At 37.9% G+C, this 13,959-nt stretch overlaps 1 protein-coding gene across 7 annotated transcripts in view; it reads left to right on the top strand.

Annotated features, from left to right (window-relative positions):
• dennd3a (DENN/MADD domain containing 3a) overlaps positions 1-13,959 on the top strand; it is a 108,036-nt gene that overhangs the window by 88,773 nt on the left and 5,304 nt on the right. For 6 of the 7 annotated variants that reach the window (XM_072569924.1, XM_072569927.1, XM_072569929.1 and 3 more), the window contains 6 exons: positions 13-111; positions 5,274-5,413; positions 8,650-8,810; positions 8,991-9,133; positions 10,147-10,265; positions 11,184-11,321. In XM_072569924.1, coding sequence (XP_072426025.1) covers positions 13-111; positions 5,274-5,413; positions 8,650-8,810; positions 8,991-9,133; positions 10,147-10,265; positions 11,184-11,321 — 800 coding nt within the window. The other variant, XM_072569930.1, reaches the window with a different exon arrangement.

Here is a 13,959-nt window from a genome sequence, read left to right on the forward strand (position 1 = left end):
AATTTTTTCTAGTGCTTCCGAAAACAACTTCAGAAACTTTGAAACACAAGGTAAACCCTTCTGCTGGCCAAACAAGTCCTCAGGCTGTGAATGCACTTTTATATACACCAGGTAAGAATAAAAGTCTATCGTTTTGTTAGTAGATATTGCATAATTGAGATAATAGATCTGATTTTGAAATGGTAATAGAAATGCTAAGCTTGTTGTCATTACTCCAGTGAAATCGACTGCAGATGTTCAGAATAACATGAAAAAAAAGTCAAATGTTACTGTTAATGAGCCTCTATCCTCTGGGTCTTCAGGCCCCTTGACTGCAATCAACAGAAAATTTACAAATTGTTGCAAATCTTCAATTTGAGGCTGTATGTCTTTCGAAAAAAATCCTGACAGTTAAATCTTAATTCAATCATATTTATTTTGCTGCATTCAATTTTAAGTTAAAAGCACCGTGATTAACTGTTAACCTGCACTGCATATGCACCATTGCAGATCCTATTGGCATTGATTTCATCAGGAGACAGAAAGTCTGTGCCAGAGGTTCTCTGGGTCAATGCTTCTCTTATGTATTTCTCCACCGTAGTCCTGTTTTGATGCTGGGAATTTGGGTGTGACTACAGACTAGGGTGAGGTGGCTTTGAAGATAGTGAGAAGGGTCGGCATCGGTAGGGGATGGGAGCTTGAAGAGCAGACAACAAAGTTCCTTTTCACCTGCCAGGTTTGCATGTTCTGTTGAATATAATGATCAGGCCTCTGAGCTTTTTTCTTTAGGCTGCACCCATTGCACCTCGGCAAGACAAAAAGTTGCCTGCATGTCATTAGGTCTTGGAGCTGATGCCAGGGCTGTTCTACCAAAGTGAATGTTCCACAGTCACTCTTGAATCTTCAAAGGAGGGAGAGCTTGTAATTTTAATTGCCCAGCAGCCTCAGTGAGAGTGGGAGACCCACAGTTAGGCAATATCTGTACCAGATCCTTGGCATCATTCCTTTAGGTGTATGGCACTTCTTTCTTACTGAACAAAAATACTGGACAAATAATCTTGTCAGACCTTGTAAGGTTGAACAAGTTTATTTGGTTTGACAGCCCATCATTTTCTGTGGTTTTATGTTGCAACATAATTTACATGAAAATCAGCAGAACTGTGATGAAAAGGAATGATTTTATTGCACGAAACCAGTATTGATATCCAGGCAATATCGTAACATGGTGAACAAAAGGATCATTGACACAATTGAATTCCACATAAATTCCGGCCTTCAGGAGAGAATGGTCAGGAGCAATAAATATAGGGATGGATAAAGAATTCCTACTAGGAATACTGTGTCCAGTTCTGGTCGCCCAGTTATAGGAATGATATCAAGTTGGAAGAGATTTACCAGGATGGTGCCAGGTGTGGAAGGTTTGAGTTAGGCTGGGAATATTTTCATTGGAGCATAGAAGTTTGAGAGGTGACCTGACAGTTGTTTATAAAATAATGAGAGGTATAGATCAAGTTAAGGGTAATTGTCTTTCCCAAGGAGGAGGGATTTCAAGATTAGGGGGCACATTTTTACGATGAGAGAGGAGAGGTTTCAAAGAGACAGGAGGCAAACATTTTTTTACACAGAGGATGGTTCGCTTGTGGAATGTACTTCCTGAGGAAGTGGAGGATGCGGGCACAGTTACATTGTTTAAAAGACATTTAGATAAGTACATGAATAGGAAATGTTTAGAGGAATATGGGCCAGGAGCAGGCAGATAGGACTAGTTTAGTTTGGAATAATGTTCGGCATGGACTGGTTGGACCAAAGATTTTGTCTCTGTTCTGTATGACCCGCTGACTCTACACTGCAATTGGCAAAATATTATTTTTTAAAATTTCTAGATCGTAGTTTCTGAACAAACTGAGTTGAGAATGATAAGATTTGCTACTATCAATATATTTGATCAATATACTTGATCTTCCCCTACAGCCTTGATGTCCTAAGTCCCAGTAAAACCATCTGACGATCTCTCACCCTGTTGTCTCCCTTGGAATGGCCTTCTTTTCTGCTCCCTTAGTCATAGGATATGGCAAATAGTTTGAGCTTCTCTGTCATGGACTGTTCCATAGCTGCTGTTGTTCACTTTGATCAGCTGCCTTTTCGTGGGTCCTACTTTGTAACAATTAAACACAGGCACAACTCCAACAAGGTTTTCCTTGAGCTCTATTCTTGTTCAGTTTGGGTAGCTTTTCAATACCCACTCCTAACTACACTCACCTATTAATGATACCCACTTTCCTGCAAGTCACCACAACTCCCAAGATATTTTCTAATCCCTGACTGCAAAATGTAGCTGCCAAATAACTGCTAGAGTGTGACCCGAGTTCTAAAAGCACAGGAATATCCAACTCTGCTTGATTGCTTCTCACATGGTGTCCAACTACACGGACTTGGTGTTGTTCAGTTACCTTTGCAGCACTACAGCTCAACAGCCCACTTCTGGATAGTGCTTTATGTTCTTTGATTTTCTTTAGTCCCAACACATAGCTAACCAACTGCTCCAGGACACCCCGAGCAAGAACTTCTGTTGTTCAGTTACCTTTCATGTGGTATTTCTAAAAGGCAACACTTCTAATATAGAGTCTTTCTTTTCTCTCCCTCACACTCTCACTGAACTTTCAGTTCCCATTCCCTTGAGCTTCTGTTAGTGACCCTGAACAGTCCAGAGTGACCTATTGAAAAACTTTGCAAATGGTCCCTTTCCCTAATATGAGTAGAATTGAATGCTGCCGCACAACTCCTGGAATGAATGTACTCTGAACATTACGTTTCACTGACAATGCTTGCTTACTGTTAAAATTAAATAAGGAGTGGTTGGACAGGTTGGGAATTTTTTTCACTGGAGCAAAGGAGGTTGAGGAGGAACCTTATGGAAGTTTATAAGGTCATGAGAGTGAATGACAAGTGTCTTTTCTCTAGGATAGTGGGGCTAGAGGGCATATTTTTTAGGTACGAGGAGAAAGTTTTTAAAAAATACATGAGGAGCATTTGTTTTTTAACACAGAGTGGTTAGTGTGCGGAATGAATTTCCAGAGGAAGTGGCACATTTGGGTAAGTACATGAATAGGAAATGTTTAGAAGGATATGAGCCAAGCACAGGCAGGTGGGACAAGTTTAGTTTGGGATTATGGTGGCATGGACTGGTTAAACCGAAGCGTCTGTTTCTGTGCTGTGTGACTCAATGACTCTAAATGGATATAATTAGTTAAATACAAATTTTACAGATATTCCTTTGCATATTTAGTACATTTAGAAAACTATAAAGCTTAACTCAAACAAAAACAAGTACTTGTGACAAGTTGAACTAGCAGGATTTAAGCTTCATATCATGACATAATTTAGTGCAGATATTCTTTCTCATTCCTTTAGCTTTGCAGGGAAGGTTTCATTTAAGTCTAGCTTTTCAGAGAGTGTTTCAAGGCCAGATCAGTAAACATGAAAAACAGCAACCCCTTGTGAAGTTTCACGATCACTGTATCATTACAATATGGAGGGAGTTACGTAAATTCATGAAATCTCTGTTGATTGCATTTGCTATATAATGTGCAAGGTGGGGTTTTCAAGCGTTAACCATGTACGCTACGTTTTTTGAATTTTGGGAAAAAGATGTACATATATTGTAGATTGTACTACTGTTCTAACTTGTACGTGGTATAGAATTGTTGTTAGCTCAAAACTGGAATCTTGTGGCTTCCCTAGATCTCGCCTTAGGGAAAATGATTATTGGTCCCGAACCAAATTATAACATATTAGGTGGTCCTGGATGTATGTTTGCTCACTGAGCTGGAAGGTTCATTTTAAGATGTTTTGTCACCGTACTAGGTAACATCTTCAGTGAGCCTCCGGATGAAGCACTGCTGGTGTTTCCTGCTTTCTGTTTATACCTTTGGGTTTCTTTGGGTTGGTGATGTCATTTCCTATGATGATGCTATTTCCTGTTCTTTTTCTCAGGGAGTGATATATGGCATCCAAGTCAACATGCTTGGGATAGAGTCCCAGTTGGAATGCCATGCTTCTAGGAATTCTCATATGTGTCTCTGTTTGGCTTGTCCTCAGGTGGATGTGTTGTCCCAGTCGAAGTACTGTCCTTCCTTATCTGTATGTAAGGATACTAGTGAGAGAGGATCATGTTGTTTTGTGGCTGGTTGATGTTCATGTATCTTGGTGGCTAGTTTTCTGCCTGTGTGTCCAATGTAGTGTTTGTCACAGTTCTTGCAAAGGTATTTTGTAAACGAGATTAGTTTTGCTTGTCTGTATAGGGTCTTTCAAGATCATTAGCTCTTGTTTTGGTGTCTGGATAGGTTTGTGGGCTACCAAGAAGCCAAAAGGTCTGAGTAGTCTGGGAGTCATTTCTGAGACGTCTTTGTAGAGGAGAGTGGCTAGGGTTTCTGCACACGTTTTGTCTGCTTGTTTGGGTTTGTTCCTAAGAAATTGGCAGACTGTGTTCATTGGGTACCCTTTTTGAATACACTGTATGGGTGATTTTCACTAGTATCCTCACATACAGATAAGAAAGGACACCACTTCGACTGGGACAACACATCCATCCTCGGACAAATCAAACCGAGACACACATGAGAATTCCTAGAAGCATGGCATTCAAACTGGAACTCTATCAACAAACACATTGATTTGGATCCCATATACTACTCCCTGAGAAAAAGAACAGGAAATGGCATCGCTATCGGAAATGACGTCACCACAGGAAATGACATCACCAACCCAAGGAAACCCAAACATATAAACAGAAAGCAGGAAACACCAGCAGTGCTTCGTCTGGAAGCTCACTGAAGATGTTACCTAGTATGGTGATGAAACTTCTGAAAATGAGCCTTTCAGCTCAGTGAGCAAACCTACATCCAGAACCTCAACCTGAGCTACAAATCTTCTCAAAATTCACAAACACCTATGGGCGCAATATGCTAAAACTGGCCTGAAAATTGGTGGTCCTCTCTAGAATCATTATGTAAAGTTAGCAGTTTGGCATGGGATCATAACCGCTTTCAACAGCAGATTTGATTGGATCAAATAAAAGAGAAAGTGAGGACTTTCATTCCTGAAATGTCAATTGTCCTGCTCCTTGGATGCTGCCTGACCTGCTTTTCCAGCACCACACTCTTGACCAAATAAAACATGGTTGAAGTTTGTTCTCATCTGCAAAAATTTCTCACTATTCCAGGTTCATTCTTGTTTTTTTTTAACAATCTATCAGTCATGTACTAAATCACAAATTGCACACTTTACTCTGCTAGGTCATCTGGTACATCTAGAAGAGGATGAAAATGCAAATCCAATATTATGGTGTGCATTAAGTGAAGGTAAAGTAGTGCTGTTTAATGCAAAAACGTGGTCCATTCAACAGCATTGTATTCAAGTGGGGAACTCGAAATTGGTGAGTTGAAACATATTTTAAAACATATGAGAAGGCATTGAGGGCAAATTAGGTATCAGATGAAAAAAATTGGCAAATGCATTGCTGATGCGTAACAATGTGCAGTTTCTGACCTCTTACTTAGCTAATCGTGTTAAGATTAATGGAAAGATTCCCCTATTCACAACCGGCATTAGGTTACCGTATAAACTTGTGTGAAAGTTTCCATTTTTTTTTGTTTGCTTAAAAACTTCTGGTTTTCCAAGTGTCTTGTATAATGTTGGCCTGAGATTTTCAGTGATCAATGTCCAAAAATATCTCAACCAAAGTACAATCCCTCCAATCACATCAAAATTCTCAATTTATTATTAATGAACAAAGTTAATCACAATATTCCTTGTCAATGAAGTGTATTGTTTATCATGGAAGCAGGATGAATGAAGATTGATTTTGAATTTTAGGAGAAACAACTTGCAGATCAGAGCATTAAAGCATCAGAGCATCTTTCATTGAGACAAGATATAGGGCCCAACTTCCAAACCAAACATTAAAACAATGGCTAGGCCTTGTGATCTAAACTGTTGCCCTCAACCCACACAGAAAACACGTGCTGTTGCAAAGTTTAATGCAATCCTGATATTCAAAGACTTAAATCACAGTCTGGAAGCTGCCAATGTGACGTTTTCTATTGCTGCAGCCCTTCTGGTTTTCTATCCCAGTTCCTGAGTAGCATTGAAATCACAGGCCCAGCCAATGCTTTCTCTCCTGTGGTTTGGGGGCAGGCTCTTTAATAACAGAGAGAGAAAAACTATAAATGTCTGGGCACCAGTGTTTTTTTAAAAATTTATTAAAATGTGGCAGTCACTGGCATTTAGTGGCCATCCTTAATTACTCAGAGGAAGGTTAAGAGTCAACCATATTGCTGTGGATCTGGAATCATACATAACCAGACCAGATAAGGACAGCAGTTACCTTTCCTAAAGGATATTATTGCACCAGATGGGTTTTTCTGACAATCGACAAACACTCTCTGGATTTCTGGATTAATTGTCCAGCAATAATGCCAGTAGGCCATTGACTCTTTATTACCTTGCAATTGTTTTTTGGCTAGCCATGTTAAATGTACTGGAAACTGTCTTTAGTTGAAAATAAGCTGCTAAAAAACAATAACCATGTAGATGTCAATCCCTTAAATTACTGAGTGAAAAAAAGTTTGGTCTAAAAATTTTACTTAAGCATGCGTTTGATTGGAATACTTCTTGGAAGAATTTGATTTCATGTGTTAAGTGTGTGACATTTTGAAAATGTAAGATCTTACTCTGGAAGGGATGCAAAACAGACAGTATCTTGTCTGCTGAATACCTTGTTGATATAAGACCATAAGACATAGGAGTGGAAGTAAGGCCATTCGGCCCATGGCTGATGGGCATTTCAACTCCACTTACCTGCATTCTCCCCGTAGCCCTTAATTCCTTGTGACATCAAGAATTTATCAATCTCTGGCTTGAAGACATTTAGCGTCCCAGCCTCAACTGCACTCCGCGGCAATGAATTCCACAGACCCACCACTCTCTGGCTGAAGGAATGTCTCCGCATTTCTGTTCTGAATTGTAATTTGAGGATTGGATGTCAATTCAAATGGATCTAAAATTGCTATCACGTTCTTTTGAATGAAACCTTTCTTGTACAAACATGTTCCACTGAAATGTAGAAAATAGAAGGAGGAGTTGAATATTGGGCTCTTTGAGCAGACTCTGCCATTATTATGATCATGTCTGATCATCTAATTCAAACCCAGTTCTTGTTTTTCTTCCATTTTCTTAGATCCTTTTAGCCCCAAGTGCTATTTCTGACATCTACTTGAAATTGTGCCATGTTCAGGCTCCCCACTGTCTGAGTGAAGAAATTTCTGGTAATCTCAGATACGGATTTTCCTGTATCCTTAGACCGTGACTTCTGGTTTTGGACTCCCCGCCATCTGGAACAGCCTTTCTGTCTAATCCTGTTAAAATTTAATAGGTTTCTATGAGATCACCCCCCGATTCTTCTGAACTCCAGCAAATGTAATCCTGTCATCCCAGGAATCAGTCTGGTAAATCCTTGCTGCTCTCTCTGTGAAAGAATATCCTTCCTCAGATAAGGACAACAAAACTGCACACGGTATTCCAGGTGTAGTCTGACCAATGTGTTGTATAATTGAAACAAAATATCCTGCTCCTGTACTCACATTTTCTTGCTACAAAAGCTTCACATTTATCCACATGATATTGCATCTGCCAAGCATTTGGGCATTTACTCAACTTGTCCAAATTGTACTGAAACATTTCATCGTCCTCCTCACAACATCCCCACCCCCCCCTCCCCGAGCTTTGTGTCAACTTCAAATCTGGAGACATCACATTTAGTTCCCTCATCTAAATCATTATTGTATATTGTGAATTGTTGGGGACCTAGTATTGATCCCTGTAATATCCAATTAGTCACTGCCTGCCATTTGGTAAGACACCTGTTCATCCTTACTCTTTATTTCCTGTCTGTCGACCAGCTTTCTGTCCGTCTCAATACACTACTCTCAATCACATTTGCTGTAATATTCTACACTAATCTCTTATGTGGGACTTGTTGAAAACTTTTTAAAAGTTGAACTAAACCACATCCACCGGCTCCTTCTCATCAACTCTACTAGTTACATCCTTGAAAATATTCCAGTAGATTTGTCAAGCACGATGTGAGTCTATGCTAACTCTGTTTGGTTCTGTCAGTGTTTTCCAAGAGCTCTGCTATTATATGTTTTACAATGGACTCTAACATTTTCCCACCACCAACGACAGCCTGACTTGTCTAAAATGCCTGGTTTTCTCTCTAACTAACTTTTTTTTAAGATAGAGGGTTACATTAGCTACCCTCCAATCTAAAGTGCTCCAGAGTCTATAGAATCTTGGAAAATGGCCACCAATGCATCCACAATTTCGAGGGCCACTTCCATAACTACTGTGTAATGTAGACTGTCTGGCTTTGGGAAGTACTATTTGAAAACATTGTGAATAATTGGGCCGGGAGGAAGACCTTACTGATCATATAAGAGTGAGAAAATTGATTAATTTTCATTGCAGTCCAAAAAATGCAGTGTAGAATAGTTGGTACAAAATCTACTTCCTGAAATATGTCTTCCTATTTAAGAGCTCTTATGAATTGTGTTACAATTTGATACTTCTGTTATTTGAAATTAGCCAGTTTTGTTATTGATTTATTTTCAGAACTGTATGTTGGCAGTGGAGTTCAGCCAAGTTTGGGTTGGTTCACAAGATTCCTCTGTTTACATTATCAATGCTCATAGCATGTCCTGCAACAAGCAACTGACTGAACACTTCAGTGATGTCACCGACATGGTCTTGGAGGATAAGGGCTCAAAGTTCAGGTATTGTAGCTCAAACAAATATGTTCTTTACTGTCTAGAAGTTAGACTTAGAGCTTTGAAATTTTGATATTTGAAGAGAAGATATGAATAATGTATGAATTAATACAGCATGCTTTGAGTAAGCATCTTTTGATTTACTTTGTGTTAAGTAGTGAAGTAATAAAGGTTTTGTATTTTTAGTCAAAAGCAAGTGTATTCATGCAGTCTCGATGGAAGAGTCATTTGCTGGGATGTGCACACATTAGAGATAAAGACTAATTTTCAGTTGTCCAACTGCCACAAGTTAACTTCCATTAAACTTCACAATTCTATGCTCTGGTGTTGTAAGTAATAGCAATATTTTGATTTTCTTTAAATTTTTCCAGTTTCTTAAAACAAGATAAAATTGCATATATAGATAATAGATTTATTTAAATTGCACAGAAGATCATAGTATTTAACTAGAAACCAAATATATTTCCTCAGTGTTGTAACAGTCAGGTTTATTTAACAATTGAATACTGCATTTTTTGACTATCCATTTATATGATGGAATGTTTTCTTCTATTCGATGCCTTACATGGATTTCACTTCAGCGTGGACTTTAGACACTATTTGGCTTATTAGGTTGATGCTGAGAAATTTAGGAAGTTCTGCTCTTTGGCCCTTTTCTGTATCCCTGCGAGTTTTTCTTTTCCATTCAGGTTTTATTCAATTCTGTTTTAAACACCATGGTTGAACCTGTATCTATCACTATTTAAGGTAGTACAAGCCAGATTCAAATTACAGTACATAAGAAAGTTTTTATCATGTTACCTTTGACTCTTTATTCCAGTCATTTTAAAACTGTGTCCTCTGGTTCTTGACCCCTCTCCCAATGGGAGCATTTTCTCCCTATCTATTCAGTCTAAGTTCCTCATGATTTTGAACAGTTCTCTCAAATCTCTTCTCACTCTTTGTTTAAGAGTATCCTCCTTAAAGCCTTCTGGTCCCTCTTAAAATGTGATGTCAAAAGCTGTTCATTGAGATTGAGCTAGTGTTGTTAAACAAATCATAACTTCCTAGCTTTTGATCTCCTATGTATAAATTCCTTTATTTAAAAAAATAGTTTAACACTAATGTTTCCTGTCACTCAGCTTATTCAGAATCCATGCTGCCACTGTCCCATTTATTCTATGGGCTTCAACTTTGCTAACAAACCTGTTGGGTGATGCCCTACCTCAAGCCTTTTGAGACTCTATGTTTATATTACCTTGCCCTCATTAATGCTCTCTATTATGTCCCCAAAAAATTCTATCAAATTAAATGGTTGTCTGTGATATTAATATTTCAAGCTTGTCTGCCCTGAGTCTATTAGGTATAGGAGACGCATTGCTGGAAGTGAAAAAAAATGGACAGCTGTTACGAAAAGTGACGTTACAGGAAAATCCAAAAGGGAGTTATGTCCAATTTAGCAGTTTCCTTGTCTTTCTTGAGGTAGGCTGAAACAATTACATTTTGATACAACAAAAGTAAAAACAAAATATTGCTGATGCTCGAGATCTGAATTAAAACCAAAAAGTGCTAGAGAAACTTAACAGGTCTACAGCATCTCTGGGGGAGAGAGAGAAAACTACAGCTAACATTTCAAGTCCAGTTGAAATTGGAAAGTTAACTCCATTTCTCTCTGTACTTTTGCTGCCAGAGCTACTAAGTTTCTCTAGTGCTTTGTATAGTACATATTGAGGCTTCGTGGAGAGTACAGACCACCATTACTCTCTGGAAACCACAGCTTCATTTTTTTTTTGAAGATTGGAACAGGTATTTAATGTGGTGGATTTCTGAGGGTTGATAATTTGTCAAATGGTAGAAATTTCACCTCACCCCCTTTTTCCACCATGTTGGAAGGTCACAGATGTGAACTGTTTCTCCACGTTTGCTGCTTGAACCTGCTGAGTAATTCTAACATTTTCTGATTTATTTCAAATTTCTAGCACACGTAGCATTTTTTTTGTATTAGAAATACATATTATAGTTGAGCAAAATATTCAGTGTTCATTTCAAAAAAGAGTAAAGAAATGAAAAATGCAGTTAATGTTCGGGAAAATGGCCCTGCTAATAGTACTGATTTTGCATAAATTTTGCAGCATTGGAAACACTTAATTGAAGAAAATGGGCATCTATTTATTGCTGTGAAATTATGAGAAAACTGCATTACTTTTGAGAAAGTCAGTATGTTGGAGTTGACACTTCTGCATTTTATATACGTACATATTTTTGATTACTGGACTTGTAGCAACAGAAGCAGGAGTCTTGAACAAGTGTTCTGAGATTACTCTTAAGTCGAACAAGCAAATAAAACCTGTGACATGTATTGTTTCATTTTTGTGACTGGCTCATATATTTTCTCTTCAGGAAAATCAGTTGGTGACAGCATGTGCTGATAAAGGAGAAGTTTATATTTGGGATTTGAAATATCTGTCACAACCCTTGCAGAAGATCCAGCTTCAGGCCTGCAATAGCATTATTTGTATGATACGTGTTAAAAATCAGGTATTTACATAACTTCAATTTCAAGTTTATTTAAGGAATGGAAATTACATGGTAATATTATTTCTAAATAACATGGAATTCAAATTATTAACTTTCATTTTTCTCAGTACTGCCTTGTTGAGTCTTAATCAGAGCTACTGTTGTCAACTATAATGTGCCATTTTTTTTCTGGCATTAACTAACCAAAACTATTGTAATTTTCTCACCACTTAATCTCTTTACCAGAATGAGTAAAAGCTCTGGTGTGATGTTGGCTCTTATTGTTAGTCCACTGTTTTATGGTTTAAATGATTTTTTTTAACAAACTGTTGAAAGTAATTATCAAGCATATTCAAATTATTGAAAAAATCAAATTAAATAATATTTCAAATTTTAAATAGATTTATTTTCCTCAGATTCGTTCTTTTAGTATGTATTGACTAATGTGTACATGTGTTTTGGATTTTTAAAATTGATTTTTAATAAATTAGCCTAAGTGCTGGAAGTAATGCTTTCCACGTTCTACCATTGATTTTTTTCTTCATGATGGGGTTAAGGAGTGGACTGGCTAGAGGAGACAAATGAGGAGATGTGAGGAGGATATAAGAAGGGAGGCATTTGAGGAGTGAGGGAAGCCAGGAGGGAGAGCATCTCTGTCTACCCACCCGCTTATTAAAATGCACAGCCCACATGCACTGGTATTAACAAATAAAGCTGAAAAATTTAAATATCTTTTAAATAACCCTAACCTTAACCCTGTCTTCTGCTACTCTGTCTTCTACCCATTTCCTATCTGTTATCTTGAACGCATCCAAAGATCTGCCTGTATTCACACCAAGCTAATCATACCAGACCATTGCTGACATGTGTTAGGCCATTGTTTGGCATGAACTTGTGTTATGATCCCTACAGATGGTCCTACTGGAAGATCGAATCCCACTCAGAGACCTGGCTTGATAAATCACGTTTGTTTAGTTTGGTTTTAACTAAGTGGTTCCTCACTAAAACATAAATTAGAATTCTGTTGCAAAAGAAATTTAGATAAAATAGAATAATCCAAATTATCTACCTCTTTATTTTTTATTATTTTTCTTTGGCTAGCTCATTTCCTGTAACTTCTTAATATCTTGGAGTTAAAGTTTTCTTAATTTCTCTCTGCTTTTCTTTCTCCTCTCTTTCCATTGTGCTATAACTTTCTTTCTCCTCAATTTTGCCTCTTTTATTTCTCTAAGTCCATTTTTGTAAATTTCTAACTGTACATTAGCTAATTTCAGTTGTGACATCCGAGTTTCAGATTTGCTTCCTACTAATTGTAAATGCGGTATAAGCACTTGAGGTATCTATTCTTACGGACTCCTAATTTTAAGTCTGTCCTCAATGTATCTGCTAATTAACTCTGCTCAGCTGTAGTCAAAGGTTGTAAATAATCCACTGTTATTATATCTTCCACTTCCAGAACACTCTTAGTAACTTCTCAAGCCATCATCCAACTCTGTGCAATAAAATTCACCACAGCACAGCGAATTTGAACCCAGAGCTACTCTGTTACTTTGACAAGAAAGACACAGATCCCTCTTAAACAACATGAATTCAGAGTTCTGGGATGGGCCTCCATTATTTATTGCCTTTGTGAAATATCACAGGTTCAACTAGAATTGCTGCTTTTCTGAGGCGACCTAATGCTCATCTAAATAAGTTTTTAAATCCGTCGGAATGCGATTTCTGAATTCTAAGTAGTCAAGCGGGAGCCTGGAAGAACGCAGCAGGCCAGGCAGCATCAGGAGGTGGAGGAGTCAGTGTTATGGGTATAACCCATCCTCAGGACCCTTCTGAATTCTTCCATTGTTAAAATTTGCCTTACATTTTCAATTTTTTCTCTAAGTGATCCAAACCATAAATCCCAAAACATTTCTTTCTCCCCTACAAATTCCATAAGTTTCTTTCATGTCATCATAAATTTAAATTGCCAAGCTTCAGGTACAAGCTCATAGCATTAAGTATTGCCTGTCTGTTCTCACACTGCAGATTGTTCTTTTGACAGGCTGGCATTCATAATCCTAGCTATACCTGTCAAAATATCTTGTAACCTCTTTTGGCAACCTCATCTGCCTGGTAATCTTCTCAATTGAGGTAAAATGCCTTCCAACTCCATCCTTATTCAATTTAGGCACTAAGTGTAGATTCATAATCATTCTTCTACTAATATTTTCTTCTTCATAACCCCTTTCAAAGACAAATAGCATCAGAGACTGTAGCAAGTCAGTCAATCATTATTCATGTAGAAGCAAATTACTGCAGATGCTGGAATCTGTACTGAAAACAACAAATGATGGAGATAGCGTTAATGGAGAGAGAATAAGCTAATGTTTTCGAGCCTGGATGACTCTCTTCATCTGAGCTGGTGAAGTGTGGAAGGGGTGTGTGTATGGTGTTGTAGAATGTTGGTGGAGAAAAGATGTTGATATTCCGATGAAAGAACTCATGTTGGTTTACCTTTATTTCAAAGCATAAGGAAATACCTCTCATTTTGCGATGTTGATATTCAGATTAAGGAATTCATGTTGGTTTGCCTTTATTTCAAAGCATCAGGAAATACCTCCCCTTTTGAGAACCTCCAGTGGTCTAAACAATCTTGTGTTCCTTTATCATGTACGTGCAG

This window comes from Chiloscyllium punctatum, chromosome 5 (genome assembly GCF_047496795.1).
Source record: "Chiloscyllium punctatum isolate Juve2018m chromosome 5, sChiPun1.3, whole genome shotgun sequence".
In the NCBI taxonomy this organism is placed as follows: Eukaryota; Metazoa; Chordata; class Chondrichthyes; order Orectolobiformes; family Hemiscylliidae; genus Chiloscyllium; species Chiloscyllium punctatum.